This window comes from Nannospalax galili, unplaced genomic scaffold, assembly GCF_000622305.1.
Source record: "Nannospalax galili isolate Female #2095 unplaced genomic scaffold, S.galili_v1.0 scaffold2126, whole genome shotgun sequence".
NCBI classification, from domain to species: domain Eukaryota; kingdom Metazoa; phylum Chordata; class Mammalia; order Rodentia; family Spalacidae; genus Nannospalax; species Nannospalax galili.
This window is the reverse complement of record NW_008354079.1, coordinates 57,807-82,150: the sequence shown is the minus strand read 5'-3', so window position 1 is coordinate 82,150 and position 24,344 is coordinate 57,807. Positions and strand designations below refer to the sequence as shown.

Below are 24,344 nucleotides of genomic sequence, written 5' to 3'. Positions count from 1 at the left end.
ACCCTGGTCATGACTCCTAGCTGCCTGTAGACACTCAGTGTATTGTCACTGTCCCTGCCACAAGTGGCAGAATGTGAGCTCCAGTCTGAAGAATGGTTCTAAGTGGGTCACGGGAATTCAAGGGAGGATTAGCACGTGCTGAAGATTCCCAGGAAGCTTCCTCAGTAAGGCCCAAAGGAAACGGAAATGGAGGACAGGCTATCCCGTGGGAGGGGACTCAGGCAAATACCCAGTAAAGCACAGCCATAGCCTCTGAAGGGTGGGATACAGGAAAATAGCCTCCAGCTCATCAGCAGTCCCCGGACAAGAGCTAGGGCTTAGTCCTGATGGGAGGGGTTATTCTCCTGTGAGGGCAGAGTATCTGGATCCAGGCTGGGAGCCATGGGCCCTGGCCCCACAACATCCCTTTTAGGTTTCTCTCTACAGTGTGTTTCTGAGAGTCTGCTGAGGAACAATGGGAAGTCTGCCCAGCAGAGAGAGAAGCCTGGCCAACACAAGCTCTAGTTCCAGCTCCTCTGGTCCAGGCCAAGGACATATGTCCACACAAGGAGGTAGGTCATGTCTCTGGGGCCACCAGGCCCTTCCCAGCCATCATGAGACTACACAAGCCTGGGCTTCACCACCACTGGCCTTCTTGGCCAACAACCCCAACATAGCACAAAGCTCCAGTGAAAGTCTACTGAATACCCTTCCAGTGAGCCAGACAGGGCTCCCCGCTTCTGAGTTTACAGTAGTGGTAAGCACATTAAAGAACCAAATAAATGAGGAAATATGGGGGGCTGGGTGTGGAACTCAGTGGCAGAGCTTCTGGTAAGCAGAAGGAGGCTGTGGTTCTGTTCCTACCACATGCATAAATTTTTTTTTAAGTTGGGCATCAAGCTAGCTGCAGTGACAGCTTAATTAGAGAATTAAGCCTCTAATTCCCTCATCCAGAAGGCAGAGGGAGTTTACAGATAGCCTGGGTTACATTGGAAGAGCCTAGATTTATTATTTTAGGTTAAAGCTATCTCATTAAAGAAATATCTTTGCAGAAATATCCAGACTGGTATTTAACCAAATATTATGTTACTTAAAATGCTATGTGCAACTGTGATGAATCCAGAAAATTAACCATCACAGATAATAAGGTCACCCAAACTCAGCAGCAGTTAGGACAGTATAGACCATAGGCTACGCTAAAGACTGCTGAGCCAAGATGTCTACACATCCAGGCTTGGCCAGGGGCTGTCCTCAGCCCCCAGATCTCCTCCCCATACCGTGGTGGCAGCCTCTTCCCTAATACCAGACTCCCCAGGATCATGACACCCTCACAGGAGTCCTTGGAGCCACCTCATCTGCAGGGAGAAGCCCGCAGGAAGAGACCTGGAAAGCACGCCAACCTCCCCTTTCACTCTAAGCCAGCTGCTGGCCCCAAGTTGCCAAGTCATGCTGGTGCTGCTGAGGGTGGTGAAGACCCCTGGCAGTGTACCCAGCCTCAAGGGAGCCTTTTTCTCCCCTCCATGCAGTTGCCAAGGAAGGGAGGACATTGCTCAGTGGAACTGCTTTATCTCAGCAGGAGTTTGAGTTTTTGGTAGCCCAGTCTGGGAACCATTTGTCCACTAGCTTTGCCTCCATCTTAAGCTTACTGAACTTACTGAGGGTGCCAAGCCATGTGACAGGAGCCAAGGACACAAAATGGACAAAACAGGCAATGCCTGCCCCAGAGACAGGAGATAAACCATCATTAGTGACCATTGTGTTAGATTTGATGACAGTGTTCAGGGATGCTGAGGATGTATGTGGTGAGGCAAGTCGGCAGACTTTCTGAGACAGTGAAGAGCGAAGGTGGGCCACCAGGCTGAGCTGGAGCCACTGGGGAGATTTGCCCTCTAGCCATGCAAAGCCACAGCTTTAGAAGGGAAGGAGCCTCATCCTGCTTCTTCGTTCCACCTTATTGAGGGCAACCTCCCCCAAAGGCATTGGGCATTCCCTGCTGCAGGCACATCAGGGCTGTGCTTCAGAGGGCTCTGGGTAGGCCTCAGACCCTGGGGTCTGAGGAGTGCCCACTGTAGGGAGTTCCTTGAACATGTGGGAACAGGTTCCTTCCTACCCACAGCAAAGACTTCAGTCCCCAGGGAATCTATGGATCCTCGTCCATTGGCTGCTTCCCCTACCCTCATTCCTGGAGTGGGGGGTAAGGGACGGGGTTCTCAGCTCCCTCTGGAGGGCATCCCAGAGTCCTGTGGGGCCTTGGCTAATTTCGGAGCTCCTTGGAGACAACCTTTCTTACTGGCTTTGGCTGCTACTCCTGGCCTATTGCTTCCATGTAGTAAGTATCTCTTTCAGGGAAATGACAAGGAAGGAAAGGGAGATGGGGCAGGTGGCATGGTTTTCAGCAGCCACTAGCAGGCCCCAAAGGCATAGGGAGGGTTTTTTTTGGGGGGGGTTCTTTTTGAGACAGGGTCTTTCTGTAGCCCCAGCTGTCCTGGAACTATGTAGACCAGGCTGGTCTTGAACTCACAGAGATCTGCCTGCCTCTGCCTCCCGAGTGCTGGGATTAAAGGCATGTGCCACCACGCCTGGCTTGGGAGGACTTCTTAAGACTGGGTGGGATGACCTGGGGTGCAAGTCCTGATTGTCCAGCCTCCAAATTGGACTTCATGTCCACCAAGTCCTTTGGAGAGTTTCTATTGTGTCTGGGGCGTTAGCCTCCATCTGGCTCCATGACCCAGGCCAGTCACTCCCCCATTGGAACCTCAGCCTCCCAGGGAGTCAGAGCCCTTCCTGCAAGGTGCAGCTGTCACCAGCCCCTCCCCACAACCTTCTTCCACAGCCTGGGCCTGTGAGACAGGGTGGCATGATGTAAGATTTATGCCTCTTCCCTTGCTAAGTGCCCCATCAGGGCTTTGAGACCTCTGCAGTGAGGATATAGAGACACTCACCTGGAGAGGGGGAGTGGTGAGGGCTAAGATGATGCATAAAATCTCAGGCAGGGCCCAATGTGCAGAGGCACATCCAGGGCTGGCAGGACCCTTAGTCACGTGTACCCATGCAGCACCTGCTCCAGGTGCTGGTTGTATTCGTTTGCTTTCTATTGCTATGATAAACTACTCTGACCAAAACCAACTTGGGGAGGAAAGGGTTTATTTCACCTTACAGTTTACAGTTCGTCATGGAGGGGAGCCAGGGCAGGAGTTCAGGGCAGGAACTGAAGCACAGATCATAGAGGAACTACTTACTGGCTTACTCCTCTGACCTGTGCTCAGCCTGCTTTCTAATATAATACAGAACCACCTGCCCAGGGGTGGCATCATTCACATTGGGCTGGGCCCTCCCACATCTCTTAGCAATCAAGAAAATGCCTTATAGACATGGCACAGGCCAATCCAATAGAGGAAGGAAATTTCTTAATTAGTTCCCTCTTCCCAGGTGTGTCAAGTTGATCACTGACGCTGTCCAGCACACTTGTGCTCTGTTACATCCATCCTAGCACTGAGTCACTGGGGCCCTGGGCTGAGCTGTGAGCCTTCCTGAGTTCCTTCCCTAGCTTCAAGAGCTAATATGCTGTCCATCAGAACATTCCAGAGGCCAACTCAGGCCCATGTTGATATGGGCTTATAGTCTAGGTGGTTTTTGTTTTGCCATAGTACCAGGGATGGAATCCAGAACCTTCGACATTCTAGGCGAGTGCCATACCAGTGAGCCACATCCCCAGGCCCAGAGCTGTAGGTTCCTAGTTTCACAACTGCAGAATCCCTTCATCAAAATCTCGTGAAGGTTATATACAAGGGGCACAGACAGCCAGGAGCCTCTTCCTGTAGATACATGAGCTTAAGGCCTCCATAGGGACCCTAAAAGCAATCTGGGCTCTCCCAAATTCTTCAGAGCCTGCTGAAAGAATTTCAGACTCCAGGGTGGCCTCCTGTAGGGTGCCTGTGGGAGGGTGAACAAGGGAGCCAGACCCATAGACTCCACTAGACCTGACCTCTGAAGGGAGGACTGGCCAAGAGAGTAACTGCCTCTATCCCTCCATCCAGAAAAGAAGATAGTCACAGCAGTGGCCCTGGGCAGTTTCCCGGCAGGTGAGCAGGCTGAGCCGTCTCTGAGACTGGGGGAGCCACTGACCATCATCTCTGAGTAAGTCCAAGGCACTGAACCCGAGATTGTACTACAGGAGAAGAGGCCCTCGACTACTAGCAGGAAAGCACAGGCCATTTTTTATTCCATTGTAAACATGACCCTGCGGTAGGTGCCAGGCAGCCTGATGTACTTACAGGGAGAGGCTGTAGGTCAGGCCTTGTAACAGGAAGCCTTGGAGCATTTGCTACCTGCCTGGCCCTGGCCAGTGAGGGGCCTGGGCAAACTAGTGTGAGGAATTCTGGGAAATGAGTAAGACAGGTGCTGCAGGATCCAGCCAGACAGGGTTCCTGCAAGCCCCAAATGAAGGAGGTGCCCTTCTGCATCTCTCCACAGGGATGGAGACTGGTGGGCAGTGCTATCAGAAGTCTCAGGCAGAGAGTACCATATCCCCAGTGTGCATGTGGCCAAAGTCTCCCATGGGTGAGTGCCTAGGCCAGCCTTCTGGACTTACTATATTCTCATACAAACCCTCTCTCTCTCTCCCCACAAGTGTTATCTTTATGGATAGCCATGTGCTGTTCAGAGTCTGGGCCCTGCTCTCCAGAGAAGCAGACCACAACCAGTCATGTCTTGCTCAGCTTGGCTCATGAGACTTGGGAGCCAAGAGGAGCCTGGGGAAGGCCCTGCAGAGGCAGTGTCGTGGTGTGGGCTTTGAAGGGTGGCCAAAATCAAGTGTGGAGGATGTTGAAGGGGACCCACAGGAGATGGGCATAGTCTATGTGAACATCCTGAGGTAGGAAAATGAGGGGCAATTCTTGGAAAAGTGAAGGCTTGGAAAGGATAGACAGTGGTTCTAGGGGCGGGGCAGTGAAAGGAGAGAGGCCTCTCCAAGGCCACTTGGGAATGCTGTCTCCAGAAAAGCTGAAGCTGACCCTTGAAACCTCTGGAGTCAGGACCCTGAGGACAGACCTGGGGGGCGCATCTCAGCCCCTGAGACCTGCTCTTTCTTCATGGTATAAAGAGAACTTTGGGGCCCAGGAAGCAAGGGAGGGACGATCTTGTCAAGGTCACATAGAGGGATGGAAGGATTCCATTAAAGCCTTCAGGCTTACCGGTCCTTGTCCTTTGTCCCCTCAGGTGGCTATATGAGGGCCTGAGCCGGGAGAAAGCTGAGGAACTGCTGCTGTTGCCTGGGAACCCTGGAGGGGCCTTCCTCATCCGGGAGAGCCAGACCAGGAGAGGTAGGTGCCCCTGTCCTCACCCAGAGGGACTTCAGGACAGAAGCCTATTAGAGGAGAGTGGTTCCTCACAGTCATCCATTTTCTGAGTCCAGGCAGGTCTTGCCTGTAAGGGGCCCTGAGGTGAAGCCAGGCTAAGAGGGCAGAGGAAAGACAGTTTACCTGGAACAACTGGGAGGCTTCGTGGTGTGGGGATCTAGCCTTGGAGTTGGGCCACGTTGTTTCCATGAGAGTCCTTTAACAGGGCAAAGTGAGACTGAATGTCCCAGCATTCACTCATAGGGATCCAGGCTTAGCCAACACTTTGGCAAATGGGATTTACTTTGACCAGCAGTGATGCCTTCCTTCACAAGTCATGGCATGATCTGATCTCTTGGCAAAACATTCATCTCAATTAAGGCTCCCAAGAAAGACCTAAGGGGAAATAATGTAGAGTTTGTCAGTCACAGCCTAAGGAGGCGATACATGGGCGTGAGGGCAGGCCTATGTTTGCCCTAAATTGAACCTACTGTAACAGTCTATAGTGGCCCAGGTTCTCTACCCACATTCTGCATGCCTTTGCCTCTCCTCCCCTTCTCTCAAGAGCTCTGTGGGTTTGACCTCTCCCCTTGCCTTTCCTACTAATTTCCAAGCAATATTGGTCCTTCACCTTCACTTACATCCATGGGCTGGATGGGGGAGGGGGCTGGCTGCGGTGCAGCAGCTGCAAACAGGAAACCTTAGTGGTGCTGCTGATTGGGACAGGCACCCTGCAGAATGACTTGCTGTGAGCTAGAAAGCCACAAGTGCTCTGTGCTCAGCTGCCCCACCCCACCCCTTCTCTGGCCTGGTGCTGCCCCAAGAATATAGTAAGCACCCCTTGCTGTCATCATTCTATCCCCCTTTACCAAGAAGGTGCACATATAGTGGGGAAACTCGAGTAGTGAAGGGGAAAGCCAACAAGGTCCACAGAGATCAAGGACCTATAGGCATCATAATCGCTGGGACCAATGTCCCTGTCACCAGTACCAAAAGGGAGCAATCAGAAGGCAATTCTGATTTAAAAAGAAAAAAGAGAGAGAGAAGACCTTGAGTAGGGTGTGGTGGTGCATACCTGAAACCTCAGCACTTGGGAGGTGGAGACAGGAGGATCAAGATTTCAACGTCATTCTCAAATACATAAACAGCTCAGAGTATGTGTGGTCTGCACGAGACCCTGTCTCAAACAACAAGAAAACTGGGCATGGTGGTGCACTAATTCCAACACTCAAAGGTCGAGGCAGGAAGATTATCTAGAGGTTCAAGGCCAACCTAGGCTATGTAGTAAGTTCCAGGCTAGCTGCTAAAGGTACAGAGTAAGCCCCTCACCTCAAAAACAGGGGTGAAATGGAGTGATGGCTCTGTCCATAAATTGTTTTTGTTGCAAGCATGAGGGCCTGAGTTTAATCCCCAGCACCCATGTAAAAAGCCCAGCATGTTGTGTACTTGTATATCTCAGCACTGGGAAGGCAGGACAGGCAGATCCCCAGGGCTTGCTATCCAGCCAGCCTAGCCTAAGTGAGCCCCAGGTCCCAGTGAGAGACCCTGTCTCAAACACAAGATAGACAGCTCCTGAGTAAGGACACCTAAGGTTGACCTCCATACACACATGCATACATATGCATCTGCACGCATGCATGCACACACACACACACACCAAAAAATTCTCATGCTAACCTTCTAGAATGGTTTCTATCTCCCTGGGCACTGACTGTGACCTCTCCTCAGGGCTTCTTTTGGGGCTGTGCTGGTTAAACTGTTGGGCATACCCTAACCTGAGCATAGAGATCACTTTAGTTCACTGCTTACAGACCTGAGGTTCTCCAGTCAGGGGTGCAATCACCTGCAGTACTGGTGAGCAAAGGGCAGTTGGGTGCATACCCAGCATGCTGATTCAGTAGGTCTGGGGCAGGAGCTGAGCCTGTTCCTTTCTAATGCTGCTGGCCTGTAAGCTCGCTTTGAGAACTAGACCTTGGCTGCACATTAGGGGAACTTTATGACCCCTAGATATCTGCACCCCAAGCTCAGTTTGATTTAATTGGTCAGGAATTCTGGGTTTTGGAATCTGAAAAAGCACTCACAGGTGGGACCCACTGGAAGGGGCACGTTTGTACAGAAATTGAGCAGAAACTCCAGGGCATGACTGTGACTGGGGGTACTGGTGCACCAGACCTGATTCAGATATTTAAATCTGGGTTAAAGCCTTGGGTTTACAGTGTTTATTTTTATTCTGTGGTTTGTGTTAAAAAAAAAAAAAAACAACAACCAAAATTGACACCAAAGCTCTAGGGACCCGAGTGACATTAGAGTGGCAATTCTCAGACCTGAATGCACAGGAATCATCAGGTTGTGCTGGACGTAGTTGACAGTGCAAGCTCTTGACCCCACCATAGATCTACTGGACAGGCTCAAACTGGGAGCAGAGGCCAAAAATCACCTTCTCTTGGTGGTTCTCTGTTCTCTTAAAGTGATAAAGAGGGCCGGGTGTGGTGGCACATGCCTTTAATCTCAGCAGAGGCAGGTGGATCTCTGTGAGTTTAGGCCAGCCTGGTCTACATAGCAAGTTGCAGGCCAGCTGGGGCTACAGGGAGACCCTGTCTTAAAGACCAAAAAAAAGTGATAAAGGAAATGGAATAATGAGACATCATTCACTGAATCTGGAGCTCACTTGGTTTTCACCCAGGCTAGCTAGCCAGTAAGCCCCAATAATCCTCCTGTCTCTCTCTACCCCAGTTCTGGGATTATTGGCAAGTGCAGCCACAACTGGAATTTTTTTTCTTTGGTCTTTGAGACAGGGTCTCCCTGTAGCCCCAGCTGGCCTGGAACTATGTAGACCAGGCTGGACTTGAACTCACAGAGATCCGCCTGACTCTGCCTCCTGAGTGCTGGGATTAAAGGCGTGCGCCACCACACCCAGCACAACTGGATTTTTATGTGGGTGCTAGGGGTCCAAATTCAGGTCCTCGTGTTTGAGCAGTAAGCTCTTATCTACTGAGCCATCTTCCTCGGCTTCTCCTCAGTTTTTGAGACATGGTCTCTCACTGACTCTGGAGCTTTCCATTTTGGCTAGAATGGCTGGCTAGTGAGCTCCAGGGTTCTCTTGTTTTGCCTGAATGTTATATACATGCAACTGTGTGGTACAATGCCTGCAGAGGCCAGAAGAGGGTGTCAGATCCCCTAGAACTGGATTTATAGATGGTTGTCAGCTATCATGTAGGTGCTGGGAACCAAATCCAGGTCCTCTGCAATAGCAGCCAGTGCTCTAACCGCTGAGCTATCTCTCCAGTCCTCACACTTGCCTTTGTTTTAATGTTTATTTTTATTGTCTTTTTGAGACAGTTTCTCTGTAGTCCCAACTGGTCTAGAACTTGCTACATAGACCATGCTGGCCTTGAACTCACAGAGATCCATCTGCATCTGCCTCTGCCTCCTGAGTGCTGGGGTTAAAGGCGTGCATCACCACATCCAGCGGCTTTTCTTTTTTAAATAAATCTTTTTTTAAAAAAATAAATCTTAGCTGGGTGTGGTGGCACACACCTTTATTCCCAGCACTCGGGAGGCAGAGGCAGGCGGATCTCTGTGAGTTCAAGGCCAGCCTGGTCTACATAGTGAGTTCCAGGCCAGTTGGGGCTACAGGGAGACCCTGTCTCAAAAAGATCAAATAAAATAAATAAATCTTAAAACTTTTTTATTTTATGAGTGTTATGCCTGCATGTGTATAAGTGCACCATGTCATACAATGCCCAGAGGACAGAAGAGGGTCTCAGATTCCCTGGAACTGGAGTTAAGGATAGTTGTTAGCTGCCATGTGGGTACTGGGATTCAAACTCCAGTCTTCTGTCTTTTAAGTACTAATTATTTATTTCCTTTCTTCTACATAAATTTATTTTCTATTATAAAATTGAAACTTAAATAATTAAAATTTTTTCTTCTAATGTAAGGATTTAAAGTCACATACGTACCTTTAGGCACTAGTCCCAGAAAATTTGGTGCCCCCCACCTCGTTTCTGAGTCCTTTGTAATTTTATAAACCTTTAGCCATTAAACCAAGATCAAACAACCTGCCAGAGGAAAGCAGCTTCACGAGGATACTGTAGTCATCAGAAATGACCTCAATGACTGTACTTGAGAAGCCTCTGCTCCCCACTGTCCCACATGGGTCCTCTGCTGTTCCCAAATGATCTGACAATGCCTCTTCTTGTGTAGCTGCAAAGTCCCAGGATGCAGTCCATCACTGCGGGAAGGCATGGAGGCAGGCATCTGAGGCAGCTGGCCAGATTGCATCCCCAGTTAGGAAGCAGAGAGATAAATACTCTGCTGGGTGTTTGTTTTTGGTATTGGGAACCAGCATGACAGGTAAGTGTTCTACCAGCTGTTTACCGTGGTCAGATAGAACTTGGGAGGCAGAGGTAGGCAGAGCTCTGTGAGGCCAGCTTGGTCTACATAGTGAGTTTCAGGCCAGGTAGGGCTACAGGAAGACCCTTTCTCAAAAAAAAAAAAAAGGAAAAAAAGAAAATAAAATAAAGGCAGTACATGCCTTTAGTACCAGTACTCTGACAGCACAGCAGAGGCAGGCCTATCTCTGTGAGTTGAAGGGCCAGTCTGGTCTGGTCTACATAGTGAGACCCTGTCTCAAATAAGAGAAATACTTTCTATATTTGCTGATGGTCTCTCCTTTGATAATATGGATTCTTTCCAATGTTTGCTTGTCTTATGTTGGGGCCTGAGCCATGAGCCTTGTACCTTGAACGTACCTCATCAGAGGTCATACATAAACCTGTTCAATTTTCTTTTTGTTACTAGTCTTGAATTTATTTCTGTGGTGGTCAGAGAATATAGTTTCAATGATTTCAGTTAATTTTTGAGAAAGAGTCTGTCTTTGAACTTTCTATATAGCCAGACTGGCTTAAACTTACAGCAATCCTCCTGCCTCAGCTTCCCCAAATGCTGGGATTACAGGCATGTACCACCATGTCCAGATGATCTCAAGCCTGTTAAATTTTTGTTTTTATGACCAGAATTACAATCTATTTTGAATATTCCATGTGTAATTGCAAGAAAACGTTGGGTTCTATGTCAAGTCAAATTGGTTGACTGTGTCACCCCAGTCTTCTACATCCTGGCTGCTTTTCTGTTCTATCAACTACTGAAGAGTGTCATAGTATCCAGTAGTTATGGATGTCAGGTCAGTTCTGTCAGTTTTCCTTCATATGTACTTTTAGTCACTGTAATTGATCTTTTTTTGTGTTCCTCTTTATCTTTGGTTATATTTCTGGTCATGAATTCTACCATCAGTTATTAATATAGTCAACTTTCCTGGCCGGTTCTATGATCTGTCTTTTTACTTTCATCTATGGTTTAATATGTGGTGTTTATAATCTCGTTAGGTTTTGCTTTGTAAAATCATTTGAAAATATGTGATTTATTTTTTATTTTTGCCATGCTTGGGATGGAGCCCAGGCTCTCACACATGCCAAGCAAGCACTTTACCATTGGGCTATACCCTCAAGTTTCCCCAACTTCTACCTTTTAATTGGTAGATCCCTTCCCTAAAGCAAGTGCTTCCTGAAACTGAGAAGTATCTTTAGTTTGAGAAACACTGTTTACATCCCCACTGACCCCACCTTGTGTTTTTAGATGAAGTTTTACTCTGTAGCCCAAGCTGGTCTCCAACTCTTGGATGAACCTCCTGCCCCAGGCCCACAAGTACTGAAATTACTGGTATGAGCTACCTCTGCTGGCCTGGAACTCACAGAAGTCCACCTACTACTGCCTCTGCCTCCTGAGTGCTAGGATTAAAGGTGTGCACCACCACGCCCCAGCTTATTTTGGTCCCAGAGGAAAAAACTGACAGTGTCAGTCCCTCTTCTGGTAGATGCCATAGTTTTCTCATCTGCGCTGCAGGGATAACTGAATCTACCTCACAGAATATTTAAGAGATAATCCATAGAAAGGCCATAGTAAGTACTCAGTAAGGAAAGGCAAGACAGCTTTAGATCAAGAGAGACAACAGGATAACAGAGTAGTGCTGTCCCTTCACTCAGCACCTCTTCCCATTTGGCACAAGAAATGAATCCAGGCTGCAGAGGCAACTCTTGGTACAGCATCTTCACTATAGCATATGCCAAGCTCTGGGTTTGATCCCTAGCACATTTTTAAAAGGGGAGGGGGGCTGGGGAAATAGCTGTTGATAAAGTGTGTGCAATGCAAGCATGAGGACCTGAGTCCAGTCCCCAACACCCATATAAAAGCCTGGCAGCTTGGTGCAGGAATGTATACCTGTGCAATGCCCTCAGGGATCCGAAGAGGGCATTGGATCCCCTGGAACTGGAGTTACAGTTGTTAACTGCCATTTGGGTCCTGGAAATTGAACCTGGGTCCTCTGCAGGAGTAGCCAGTGCTCTTAACTGTTGGGGACTCCTGCTGTGTAAAGTAGCAGTTTCTCCATGTCCGGAAAGCCCACGGGCTTGGATTCAAATGCAGAGACTCCTTTTCCAGCAGGATGCTTTTCTGGCATCTTCCTGACTCATCTTTTGAAGCAGCCATCACAGAAACATGGCCTCCGGCTCTGGAAACTGCCAGCCTTTCCTGTGTGATTTTCAGATAGTCTGGCAGCCTGGCAGGAGCCCACCTCTACATGTAAATAGGGTATCCCACAAAGTACCTATCAGCTAAGGTTTTTACTACCACCCCCACAGTATAAAGTATCCTGGTTTTTCCTCAATAATCGGAGCTGGATCACCGAGACCTGGAGCCAAGCTAAGTCACTGAATAAAGGGGCTGTACCACTGACTGAGCTGAGTTCTGTGTCTTAATGCCTACGATCCAGCTTCCCCGGGGGGCGCTATCCTTCCGATATCGACTCACGGAAATCCAGCTTGAGCCGTCCCGCACCTCTCCTCGAGACCCGGCAGCTGACGGGTCCCGAATTTAGAGAGTGTGCACGGGTGAAATTGGGGCGGAACTCGACCGGGCCAGCCCCGGTAGCAGAGACCCACCAGCAACGCAGAGCAGACGCACTGCGGGACCCGCCTCTTCCCAGGTGCGCGCAGGAGACCGGTGCCACGCTAGCAGCTGGCGCCCCGAGATTCCCCGCACCCCCATACTTAACCACCGAGGCATCTCTCCTGTTCTTTAATTTTAAATAGAATCATTCTGAATGTGTGCTCTGTAGCTTGTTTCTACTTACTACGGTAGCCAAGGCTGGCCTTGAACTCTTTATCCTCCTGCCTTCACCTCCCAAGTGCTGGAATTACAGGTGTGCACCGCTCTCTGCTCATTAGTTTACAGATTTTATTTATGCTTATGTGTGTAGTGGTTATCAGTGTGCTACACAGTAACACTGCATTCTCTAGTCCACCGTTCTTTGTGTATGGTTGGGGACTGAGCCTGGGGTCTGTACATGGTAGGCAAATACTCTACCACTGAGCTACCTCCCAGCCCTTTGTTCACTACTGAGTTCAGACAGGCTGTTTGAAAGTGTGGTACTTATAGGGTACTGCTGTGAAGTTTTCTTCATATGTATCAAAGGTAGCTTGCCTAAGGTGGGGGCTGCTGGGTTTGGAGGTAAGCACACATGCTTGTCTGGTTAATGATAAACTCTTTCCAAAGTGGCTTTCTCTAGGGCCATGTCAACATCTACCTGACGCCTTTTCATTCTAACACTTCTGCCACCTAAGTCTTTATTCTAACAACCAACATTTAATGTTCATTCACAAGGGCCACAGAACCAACTCTTCTTTTACAGAGATACCACTTACCCTTTCCTCCTCAGGCTGTTACTCCCTGTCTGTCCGACTCAGCCGCCCTGCATCGTGGGACCGGATCAGGCACTATAAGATACAGCGTCTTGACAATGGCTGGCTGTACATCTCACCTCGCCTTACCTTCCCCTCGCTCCAGGCCCTGGTGGACTATTACTCTGGTATGGCTTTTTCTCTGTAGTGGACTGGATGAGGGGCCTAGGTGGTAACCAGTTGTGCCCTTAGATGCTTGACCTGCAGGGGTATATCCCAACAGAAGCAGCTTCCCTCTCTATCCTCATGCTGAGATGGGGGTGGGGGTGAGGGTACGAGCTGGGCCTCTCTATCCCATGCTGACAGGAGATACAGGCCAACTGTGAGCTTGGCCAGTACCTCACCTGCCATGGTGGTGGTTTGGAATCTAAGTTCCCAGAGTCCTCTCCACAGGAACTACACTGTGCTATTTCTGGGTGCAAGGTAGTCCTCTCCTAGTGTTTTCTAGTGCCTGTCCTGTACCCAAGGTAGTATCAAGGGGATAAAAGGGAAAACCTCTTTTGGGAAAATTGACTAGGAGTTTCTACAAGATTGCCCTATACAGTAGACCCTGACAGGGCTACAGGGTGATCATTCCTTAGCTTTCTTCCCAATATCACGGTGAACTATTACAAAACCTAGCCTGAAATGAACTCTTAACCATATCTCATTGCTAACCATGCCCAACATACCAAGTATGGAAAGCAGCCAGGGCAGGTGCCACATCAAGGATTTGGGTCCCTTCTCTTCCTTAGAGCTAGCGGATGACATCTGCTGCGTGCTTAGGGAGCCCTGTGTCCCAGAGAGGCTTGGCCCACTACCTAGCGAGGACATACCACCACCTGTGACTGTGCAGAGGTCATCACTCAACTGGCAGGAGCTGGACAGGTGAGGGGACCCCTGCAAACATGAAGGCAGAAAATAGGAAGGACCCACTCAGGGAGCCTATAACCCAGAATGGGCCTGTCACATCCAGGCATACCTGGGAACCAAAAAGCTATGCCCTCTAGAGCTCACTGCAGTGGAGGCCAAGGTATTGTCAGGGAAAAGAGGCACAGAGCCCAGGGTGTGAGGGTCAGAGTGGGTTCGGGAGATTCCTGAGGGAGGTCAAGGTGGGGTTTGATCTGACAAGAAACTGGAGGCCCAAGTTTGTTGGGAGTGGTGTGGCACTGTTCCAAGGGCTTCATGAACTGTGTGGTGAGCACAGAGGAAGTTGCTTCCTTACCTGCTCTCCCCCATCCACAGCAGCCTGTTTCTGGAAGCACCTGCCACTGGGGAGGCATCTCTCCTTAGCGAGGGGCTCCGGGAGTCCCTCAGTTCCTACATCAGTCTGACCGAAGAATTTTCCTTGGAGAATGACCAGTCTAAAGGCAGAAAACGAAAGGGGAACCAAGCCTGTAGCACCTAAAATTCCAATCCGGCTGAACCTGAATGCACACTCTGGAAACAAGGCTGTGGATGCAGAACGGAAAGCCGGGACATGGACATATGCAGGGTCCCACCCGGGCCCTCTGTGCAGCCTTCTCTTGGCTCTGCGCCACTTTCCTCCTCCCAAGGCTTTAACCCTGCCTACAACCTCTAGCCCACATGCGGCACAGTTCAAAGTAGGGATAGGTCTCCACAGTAAATGTCTTCTGGGGGTGTCATGAGTCAGTTCCTGGGAGTGAGTTCCAGCATGGCCTCTGTCCCCTGCTTGCTGATTCCCATCCCCCATCCCAAGAGTTACCCAGCCCTACTAACACAAAGGAGAAAATGAAAATTTTTAGGAATATTTACAAGTTTCATTCAGAAATCCACACACCTCAGTGGTAGGACAACAGCTCAAAGCAGCTGTGGCTTACCATGGCAGATCCTGGCTATCCAGCCTGCCCCTCACCCAAGCAGAGAAGGACCACTGACAATACAGATCTTTGAATGTCTCCTCCCATCAAGGCCCTTCTCTTGACAGCCTGAGCTCTCTATCTCATTTAGTGTAATATTCAAACATGGCCAAGCTCTCCCAACACCCTAGTTTTGCCATCTGGTGGCCAAATACAAAATGACACCTTTTGAGTCTAACACATTGTAGGCTAGTAACCACTCAGTGCATGGCCAAGGGCATCAAGTAGTAGATTCTTTACAATGCCTTCACCAATCTAGCCTGATTTCCCTGATGCCCCAAAAGAGAAAGGCCTAGGTTAAAGCTGCTAAGGGAGCAGGAGGGGAAGGAAGAGGGATGGGGTGGGAGGCACTATGCCTAATGCTCCCTACTAGGTTTTGAGGCCACAGGTGGGGTGGGGAAGGCTTTTACCAGGTACTGCCAACAGATTTTCAGTTAAAGACTTATTTATTCAAGTATCTGAAAACATTCTACAATGGAAACTGTTAATTGGATGGCTGCTTGTACTGTGCTATGGACCACGCACATGCTGTTTTCAGAAGACTTGAAATGCCACTGATAGTTTAAAAAAACTGTACACCTGATGGATAACCAAGGAAGGCAATGTTTCATCCGGATCCAGAGGTGCATCAGATTAAACAGCAGCTCCAGTTGGCAAATAGCTGTCACATGATGGTATCCAAGAAAAAATGGTTGGTAATGGACAAATTCAGAAATTCCTCCCCAAAGGTGATGGTTCTTTGAAAAGTTTCAATCACAACCCTTGCAGAAAACGCTGATTCTCAGTCCAGGAAACATGGTTCTTCTAGGTTCCACATGGCAGCGGTGTTCCAACAAGCATGTTTCTGTGCTATAATTAAAAGGGTCCTTTGGACTGGACAGGAAGCAGGTGGAAGCCGGACACCATCAGTCATAGTGGATGGCAGTGTAGAAGATGATCCAAATGACCTAGTGGGGAGACAAGCAATGTTTACGATGTCACCTGGATCAACAGAGGCCCCAAGTCCACAAAATGAAAACGAGACACACGAACATATAGATAGTACACTCCCCAAGGATATCAACATAATCTGCTAGGAAGTCTACGCAATTTCTCCTAAACCAATCCTATGCTCCCAGAGGGACCACCAAACTAGCCCTTCCCTTACCACACAGCACCCTGAGCCCAAGGGGGGAAGGGAGGTGTAGCTGTGAACTGATGCAAGTTGCACTGCTAGAAGGCCTTAGGGTTAGTAACAAATGTGAACTCAAATCCCCACCACACCTAGGCAGCTCTCTATCAAAGCAGAAACTCTCCAACTGGACTACCCAGAGGAGTTACCTATAAAATACACAGATGCCACGTCTCTATTTTACTGGTTTGGGTTAGGGTCTGGACGCATAGGTATGTACATAAATTCTTAAAAACTGAGATATAATTCACTAAAGCGTATACTTTTTTTTTTTTTTTTTTTTTTTGTTTTTGAGAAAGTTTTTTTTTTTTGGTCTTTTTGAGACAGGGTCTCCCTATAGCCTCAGCTGTCCTGTAGACCAGGCTGGCCTTGACTCAGACATAGGTCCCAAGTGCTGGGATTAAAGGTGTGTGCCACCACACCCGGCTTCAAGTGTATACTTTTTAAAAGTACAGAATTCTGGCATTTTTAGCATATAAAATCGCATAAGCATCCGGTCCTCAAAACATTGCTCCAGAAAGTAAGTCTGCTCCATGATCAAGTCTTTTTCTCCCTCCCCTCAGCCACTGGGAACCACTGACCTACTTTCTGTCTCAATGGACTTATATACTTTGGACATTTTATTCATCAGATAACAGTCACGTGTGTGGGGGGGTACTTTTTCCCCTCTTAGGAATAATGTGTGCACACATATTTTTTGTTTATCTTTGGGGGACAGGGTCTCCCTAGGGACCTCAGGTTGAACTCAAATGTGCAAGCCTGCTGGCATTATAGTTGTGCATTACCAGATTTGGCTCCATAAATATACTTAAAAATGTTTTCCTAGTTTCTAATATGTAGTTGACAATGGGCCCTGGATTTGCATATTTCAAGGGACTATACAGTACCTCAGACATTGGAGACCCTCAAGAGAAACCATAAAAAAAAAAAAGAACAGCACCCCAGCCACATAGCACAAGTCCATTAGTGGCACCTCAAGAAATGAACAGAGCTGCTATACAACTGCCAGTGACACATACCATGAACAAGGCAAAAGATGTCATAAATCCTTCTTTGGTAAGCTCCCATGTGCCACCATATTCCTCCTCATCGATCTGTAGGTAGTTGCTGAAGTAGAGGTACAGGACTCCTGCGTTGATCAGGCAGAATCTGGAGTGGGGAGAATAAGCACTAGGATAAGCCTCCAGCTCTCAGCAACACTGTTAGACCACTGAATTCTGCAGTTCATTCTTTGCCTATACATCTCCCCAACCAGGCAGGGGATGACAGAAGCTTCAAGCTCAGAAAGACAGGCTCAGCGAGTTTACTTGTTATGAAAGCTTGTGCAACTCTTTATAGGGGGCTCAGTTTTCTCATCTGTAAAATGGGAAAGCTAAACAGTATTGTGGGAGAGGTGGATTAAATACACAAAAATGTCTAGACCTCCTGCGGAACTGCCCACCTGATTAAGAGATTTTTTTTTTTTTTGTCTTTTTGAGACAGGGTCTCCCTGTAGCCCCAGCTGTCCTGGAACTCACTATGTAGACCAGGCTGGCCTTGAACTCACAGAGATCTGCCTGCCTCTGCCTCCCAAGTGCTGGGATTAAAGGCGTGCGCCACCATGCCCAGACTAAGAGATTTAAGGAAGGACAACTACTTTTTGTCAACCAGCAAAAAGAAAAAGAAAAAAAAAAAGGCAAAGCATGGATCAGGTGTGCTAATGGTAGAACACCTATCTAGCTCATATAAGACTTTGGGTTCCATTCTCACCACTGTTCCTCACTCCCCAGTTTAAAGCACACTAGTCTCTAAGCCTCCAGAATGACGCCTGTGCTATCCCAAACAGGATCCACACCAGCTATAAGTCTCTGTATCACTCCAGCTCAGGGGTGTTCTGGGGACAGACACATGTTTAGCTGCTGGAACAAGAAGTTGCATTGTTCTCTGCATAATCCCCAAGAAGAAACAATTTCTGAACGTCTACTGTCTGCTACTGCACAGGTGAACGTGCACCTTTGCCTTCAGCTTACCATCCATTAAGGACCAGGGACAGCAATGAGTGCAGCTGAAACCAAGATTTGTGGTTTCAAAAGCCACAAAAAGCCTGACTCCCACGGTGTATTTAGCTGATGCAGGGACTGGAGTGCAATGAACCTATCAACCTCTCAAAGTGACTGAGGCATTCTTGTGACTTTAAAACTTTTAGTGTATTGCCTGCATGTAGGTAAGTACACCATGTTGTGCACTGCCCGCAGAGGACAGAAGAGGCTGTCGGATCCCCTGGAACTGGAGTTACCGACAGTTGTTAGCTGCCATGTGGGTGCTGGGATTTGAACCCAGGTCTTCTGCAAGAGCAGCCAGTGTTCTTAACCGCTGAGTCATCTCTCCAGCCCCATGACTTTTCTAATCTAATGGGAAACTATGAGTCTTGGGGTCACTTTCCTTCTGAAGGCAGAGGTGGAAAAAGCCTAGATTAGGGTATAGCTTGACAGAAAAAGGAAAATAAAGAGACTAGCTTCCTTCTAGTGAATGAAGCATGGAATGGTGTGGGGAAGTGTGCTGGGGCCTGATGGAATAAGCATCTGTGCCCTAGGGATGCTCAGAGGTAGGGTATCCGGACTTCACAAGACTAGTTTGTGAATAGTGACAGAATGGCCTTTCCCTTGAGTGGAAGGAATAGGAGTAGGTAATCTGGTTTAGACCTGTTATGCATGTTTCACAAGAGCAAATACAGGGTGAAAATGAGACGTGCCAAAAGCTTTTTAAGCCCAACAGGCTGAGTGTGTAATAGTTCCGATAAGAAAGGCAGGGAGTTGGAAGAGTGGTTTTTCTTGGATTTCACATGAAATACTGTTCTTGGCTTGGCAATGCTGTGGCCACATCCTTATCTCCTGCTAGAAATCTTGGGACTTGGTCAAATTTGGCCACCACTGCCTGACTGGAGCATCATTCTGGACAGCTGACTTACTGGCTCTGGCTGGAGACTACTGATGGAAGCTGGGAATGATACTTGGAAGCTCAGGCATTAAGCTAGGCTGGGCATGGTCACTCACATATGTAATCCCAGCACTTGAGAGGATGAGGCAGATGATTGCTGGGCTGTAGAATAAGACTGTCTCAAGGGGTGGGGGGGAGACAGTAGTAAGCTGGCATAGGGCACTATGGAGTCAAGAAGTGGGGCTAGCCTGGGCTTGGTGGTACACACCTTTAATCTTAGGAGGCAGAGGCAGGTGGATCTCTGAGTTTGAGGCCACCCTGGTCTACACAGAGTTCTGGGCTAGCTGGGGACTGCATGGTAAGGCCCTGTCTCAAGGGAAAAAAGTGGGCATGACAGAAAAAAGGGCTGACATAGGCACTACCTTCCAGACATCACACCTGAATAGAAAGAAGCCACAGTAGTAAAGACATTTAAACATAATGTTTGGAGGCAGGGTCAAGAAAGCAGTAGAAGGCCACATACTAACTGAGCTTCAAGGATGCGCATAAAGAAGAGTTACACAGCAAATTTAATGTGATAGATTGAGAGTGACAGAAGAATGTGAAAAAGGTTGAGTCTAAGCTGGGTGTGATGGCATATGACTGCAACCCCAGCACTTAGAAGAGGCTGAGACAGGAGGATCTTGAGTTGGAGGCTAGCCTGTGCTACACAGTAGGACCTCCAAAGGCTAAGGGTTGAGGTAGGGTGGCACAGGGCTGTAACCCCACTATTTGAGAGGTGAAAACAAGATGATCAAGAGGTTAATGGGCATCCAAGTACTTGGAAGGCTGAAAGAGGAGGAGGACTGAGAGTCAAAGGCCAGCCTGGGCAACACAGTAAGGCCCTATCTCAACAAACAGAAAACAAAAGGCCAGAGAGATGGTTCGGTGGGTAAGGGTCCTAGGTGCCAAGTTTGACAATCTGAGTTCAATCCCTGGAGCCCTTGTGGTGGAAGGAGAGAACTGACTCTCTTAAGTTGTCCTGACCTCCATATGCATACCCCCTCCATACACACAAAATAATATATACATATACACGTAATATATGCTACATGCATATACATGTATATGTAATATATATTACATGTATAAGTATGTATGTATTAAAAAGAAAAAAGTTTTAAAAAAGTATTCACCAAGTACACAGTTATTATAAGCCAAGCTCTGGGAGACCCAGAGGTAGGGTCTTTAATGCAAAACCTTAGAAGACGAGAGTACTGTCAGCCAGTTCTCGGGCAAATTAATGAGACCTGAGTAAGTGCTTTGCCCTAATTGGTTCTAACTGAATGGTCATGAAAGAATGAAACAAAGCCAAGATGGGATCTGGACAGAAGGCTAGTTAAAGCAGCTACTGGAGAGACAAGAAAAAGTCACCAGAAATAAGCATCAGGCAGTACTGCTCAAATTACGGGTAGCTGGGTCACACAGACAGGGAAGCTATGGAAAAACAAGAGCAACGTCTTTGGCCTTTCCACAAGCAAAGGAAAAGTGCCAACCCAAAGGAAGTTGAGATTTGTCCAGAGAGAAGCTGGTTCTGGCAGATAGCATGGGGCTGAATCCCAGAACAGGCAACTCTGGCAGTGTGGTACCAACACACTGGGTAGACAGTCCAAAGTTCATTCCCTTCCAAACATCCAGTTTCTTGTTCTCTCAGCCATATTTTACCACTTTTTATAAATCTAATTATGTAACAATAGCAGTCAAACTACTTATGAAATGCCTGATGGACCAAACACTACATTTACCAATTACCCCATCACCTTGTTTTTCTTCTTCGTCACTCTGTCCCCATCTTACTGATGAGAAGACAATTTTTATTTTTATTTGTGTTTTTGAGACAGAGTCTCCCTGTAGCCCCAGCTGTCCTGGAACTCACTATGGAGACCAGGCTTACCTTGAACTCAAGAGATCCACCTACCTCTGACTCCCAAGTGCTGGGATTAAAGGCGTGCACCACCATGCCTGGCTATTCATTCCTTATACTCTAGAAGTCCCTCTAGACCCCAGACCCATGAGTGCTAACATTCTGGAGGCCACTTTTTTTTTTTTTTTTTGGTCTTTTTGAGACAGGGTCTCCCTGCAGCCCCAGCTGTCCTTGAACTCACAAAGATCCACCTGCCTCTGCCTCCCAAGTGCTGGGATTAAAGGCGTGCACCACCACGCCCAACTTTCACTTCTTTGTTTTAATTGTTGTATGCACACAGCTGCAGTGGTATGGACTCTTTCCATAAATGGAAAAGAAAGTCTCTATTTGAAAAGAAATGAAGAGCCAAGCACAATGGTACACACCTGTAACCCTACTGCTGGGGAGGATCAGCCATTCCAAAGTCAGTCTAGGCTACATGAGACCTTGTCTCTGAACAACCAAAATTAGTGGATAGACACAGAAGACAGATGTACCATGAGAATGTGAGCTACCCAAGACTTACCCTGCTATTCCCAAGAAACCTCTCAGGGGCAGAATACCCCAAATGATACCCAAGATCACAGCGATGATCTGTCGGAACCAGTAGATCACATCTAAAAATTCATCCTGCAGAAAAGACAAAATGCACATATTATCCCAAGTGGATGCTACAAGACAGCAATAGATGGGGAAACAATATTAGGATTCAATTCTTTGATAATTATTTGGTTATTACAATGATAATAGTTATTTGGTTATTACATCATCTCATGCCCATCTGTGAAGGGAAACAATATACTTAGACCTTAAGTGATTACTTCCAGAGCATGTGCTCTAATATATTTTAGAGAAATCATCACTTTTAAAAAGAAAGTGCATAAACAAAACTGATGGCCAAAAAAAAAAAAAAAGGGGGGGGTTGTAGTCACAGTGCTACTGACCACAGATCACCCTTAGCTGACCAGACAGAAGACCTGAACAGAAAAACTATTATCCTCAGTACCCACCCTTCCAGTACACTGAATTTTGAGAAGTGAAGTTACCAAGGAAAGATGTTTGGTGGGGGGGGGTTGAGACACCTGCTGGCACATTTAAATTTCACCTGACAGAACACAGGCTTGTGAATTGCCCTGAACTTACAATAGGGAAGAAAATGACACAGCAAATCACAAGGAAACAAGGTTTTGCAAGAGCTGGGCAGGGCTGGGGGCAGGACAAAGGCACCTTCAGGAAGTGCTTCCCACCACCCCGCCTCCAGCCGCAACTGAAGGAAGGAAAGCCCAACTTCAGCAGTCCAGTCTAAGGACTGCAAATACAACATTCTTTCCAAACCATCTAGAATCAAACTGCACGCTGATAGACTTCGAGAGCAGAATGGAGCAAGGGTGGGAAGCGTCAAGGCTCAGATCCTCTGAATGTGACCAAGAACATCTTGAAGTCCCATTTCTTACCCACGTCTAGAGCATTTCTTCCTAACACACTTCCCCAAAGGCGGTCTCAGTCTCCGTCTCGGCTCGCATCTCTCGGTATTCAGACTTTCCCCTCCCATCGAGCCAGGGAGCGCACGGAAAGTGCGCCTAAATAGCTTGGTCGCCCGGCCCCCAACTTCTGGCTCGGGCTGAACCCGGGGGTCTAGGCTCTCGCACCCGGGCAATCTCCAGGTTCGAAGCGCGGAGCCGGCAGCTTTGGCGCTAACTTACTCGGGATCCCGCTGGGAACGGAAGCACGGACGGCAGAGGCCGCAAGAGGCTCCGCTCGCCCTGGCACCCCGCGATGGCAACTCCGCCTGGCCCTCACCGCGGCGGCGTGTCCAGACGGGTCCTCTGCCGCCGGGCGGCTGTCAGGCCCTGTGCCCGCCAGCTTCGCTTCGGGCCGGGCCACCCGCCCCAGCGGTCGGGGTGAGGGCAAGCCAGGTCCACCCGCCCCGCGCCCGGCTCCTCCAACCCGCGCCCCCCGCACCTTGTCTTCCCAGGCCGCGTCGCTCCGCAGCACCTTGCTCCACACAGACACTTTGAGGGCCCCGTTGGCCAGCTGCGGCTGCGACGGCTCCTCCTTCCGCCGCCCGCCGCTCATCCTCCCGTCGCGCCGCCCGTGCCGGGTCTAGGGCGCGCGGGCCGAGCCGAAGGGAGTCGGGGGCTGGGTTCGCGGGTCACAGCGCGTGGAGCGGCGGCAGCCTCAGCGTGGGTCCTGCAGCACGCCGCGCTTCTTTGCCGTCCGCCAAGCCACCCGGCTCCGCGAGCTCTAAGGAGCAGGCTCCCGGAGGGAGGGACAGCGTCCTGTGCTGACGTGCGCACGTAGCCAGTCAGGGACTACGCAGTCTTCCGACCCACAGCGCGGTGTAGCCGAGGTACCGGCGCTCGGCGCCGGGCGGAAGTCATGGCCAACTTCCGCCAGGTGCACGGTAGGGTGAGAGAGCAAGGACTCGCGCGGCGCGGAGGCGAGCTGAGCGCTAGGAGGCGCTGTGGAGGCCGAGGAACAGCTACTGAGGTGGAAGCCGGGGTTCGACGTGGTCTTCGCGCTCTCCGCCGTGACTGGTCAGTCGGGCCACAGGCCCAAGCGGCCTTGCCTTTCTTCCTTGCAACCTGCTCGCCCCACAGCCCGGTCCTTGGTCTCTGGGAACCCCAAGCTGCCCTCTGGAGTTAGCTTAAAGTTCTGTAGCGCATTCATGGTTCCTACACGCGGGAAAGTGACCTCAGCCTGGCGGTGGCACAAACCTATCATCAACCCTCTGGAGGATCATGAGCCCCAGGCCGTGGCGCCCTCAGGATACATCGAGGACCCTGTCTCAAAAGAAAATAAAAAAAGTTAATGCTTCAGTGTAACTTCACATCTCATCTTGCCCGGCACCCTCTGACAAACGTGAGGTCGAGGCCCCAAGACAGAAAAATAATTCTAAGGATAAGGCAAGTTGGAACCAACTGAGATCTCCATCGGGAAATCATCGCCAAGTGTTACCCGGCAGGATACTTGTGTCCTCACTGTGTGCTAAGTCAGTGGTTTACAAAATCTGTTTTGGACCACCAGCAGCATCTGCACCTCCTGGGAACTTGTATAGAGGTACAAATTTCAGGGCATCCCAGCCCGTAGTGCTGCACACCTGCAATCCCAGCCCTCAGAGGACTGAGACGCGAGTTTCAGGCTAGTCTGGCTACATTGCAAGGTCCTCTTTTAGGCTGGAGAGATGGCTCAGCGGTTAAGAGCACTGACTGCTCTTACAGAGGGACCTGGGTTCGATTCCCAGCACCCACATGGCAGCTAACAAATGTCTGTAACCCCAGTTCCAGGGGAATCTGATGTCTGACCTCCACAGGCATTGCACTTACACTCACACAAGAAATTTTT

General features: G+C 49.0%; 2 protein-coding genes and 1 long non-coding RNA gene across 4 annotated transcripts; 1 reads left to right on the top strand and 2 right to left on the bottom strand.

Moving 5' to 3' along the window:
- Positions 1 to 369: 369 nt before the first annotated feature.
- Positions 370 to 15,700, top strand: Sla2 (Src like adaptor 2). Its single transcript, XM_008851162.3, has 7 exons — positions 370 to 551; positions 4,017 to 4,116; positions 4,453 to 4,539; positions 5,197 to 5,300; positions 13,090 to 13,239; positions 13,846 to 13,978; positions 14,336 to 15,700. Exons 1-7 carry the CDS (start codon positions 455 to 457, stop codon positions 14,496 to 14,498), a joined length of 834 nt encoding a protein of 277 aa, XP_008849384.1. The 5' UTR covers positions 370 to 454; the 3' UTR covers positions 14,499 to 15,700.
- On the bottom strand, positions 5,293 to 14,449 carry LOC115067385. 2 transcript variants are annotated; one of them, XR_003846801.1, is made up of 4 exons: positions 14,316 to 14,403; positions 13,783 to 13,990; positions 13,076 to 13,147; positions 5,293 to 5,711 (listed from the first exon to the last, which is right to left on the bottom strand). It is a non-coding gene; the product is annotated as an uncharacterized LOC115067385 (long non-coding RNA). The 2 variants fall into 2 exon arrangements; XR_003846800.1 differs by lacking the exon at positions 13,783 to 13,990 and having other exon boundaries at positions 14,316 to 14,449.
- Positions 15,398 to 23,299, bottom strand: Rab5if (RAB5 interacting factor). The gene is made up of 4 exons (XM_008851158.3): positions 22,962 to 23,299; positions 21,526 to 21,629; positions 17,161 to 17,290; positions 15,398 to 15,917 (listed from the first exon to the last, which is right to left on the bottom strand). Exons 1-4 carry the CDS (start codon positions 23,073 to 23,075, stop codon positions 15,876 to 15,878), a joined length of 390 nt encoding a protein of 129 aa, XP_008849380.1. The 5' UTR covers positions 23,076 to 23,299; the 3' UTR covers positions 15,398 to 15,875.
- Between the last annotated feature and the right edge of the window lie 1,045 nt (positions 23,300 to 24,344).

Bases quoted from the DNA above. Each gene is read 5' to 3' on its own strand.
- Sla2 (XM_008851162.3), top strand. From the start codon at position 455: ATGGGAAGTCTGCCCAGCAGAGAGAGAAGCCTGGCCAACACAAGCTCT. The intron at 4,540-5,196 runs GTGAGTGCCTAG...TTGTCCCCTCAG, and splicing joins GTGGCCAAAGTCTCCCATGG to GTGGCTATATGAGGGCCTGA. The intron at 13,240-13,845 runs GTATGGCTTTTT...TCTCTTCCTTAG, and splicing joins CCTGGTGGACTATTACTCTG to AGCTAGCGGATGACATCTGC.
- Rab5if (XM_008851158.3), bottom strand. From the start codon at position 23,075: ATGAGCGGCGGGCGGCGGAAGGAGGAGCCGTCGCAGCCGCAGCTGGCC. The intron at 21,630-22,961 runs GTGCGGGGGGCG...TCTTTTCTGCAG, and splicing joins ACGCGGCCTGGGAAGACAAG to GATGAATTTTTAGATGTGAT. The intron at 15,918-17,160 runs GTATGTGTCACT...TCTCCCCACTAG, and splicing joins CATCTTTTGCCTTGTTCATG to GTCATTTGGATCATCTTCTA.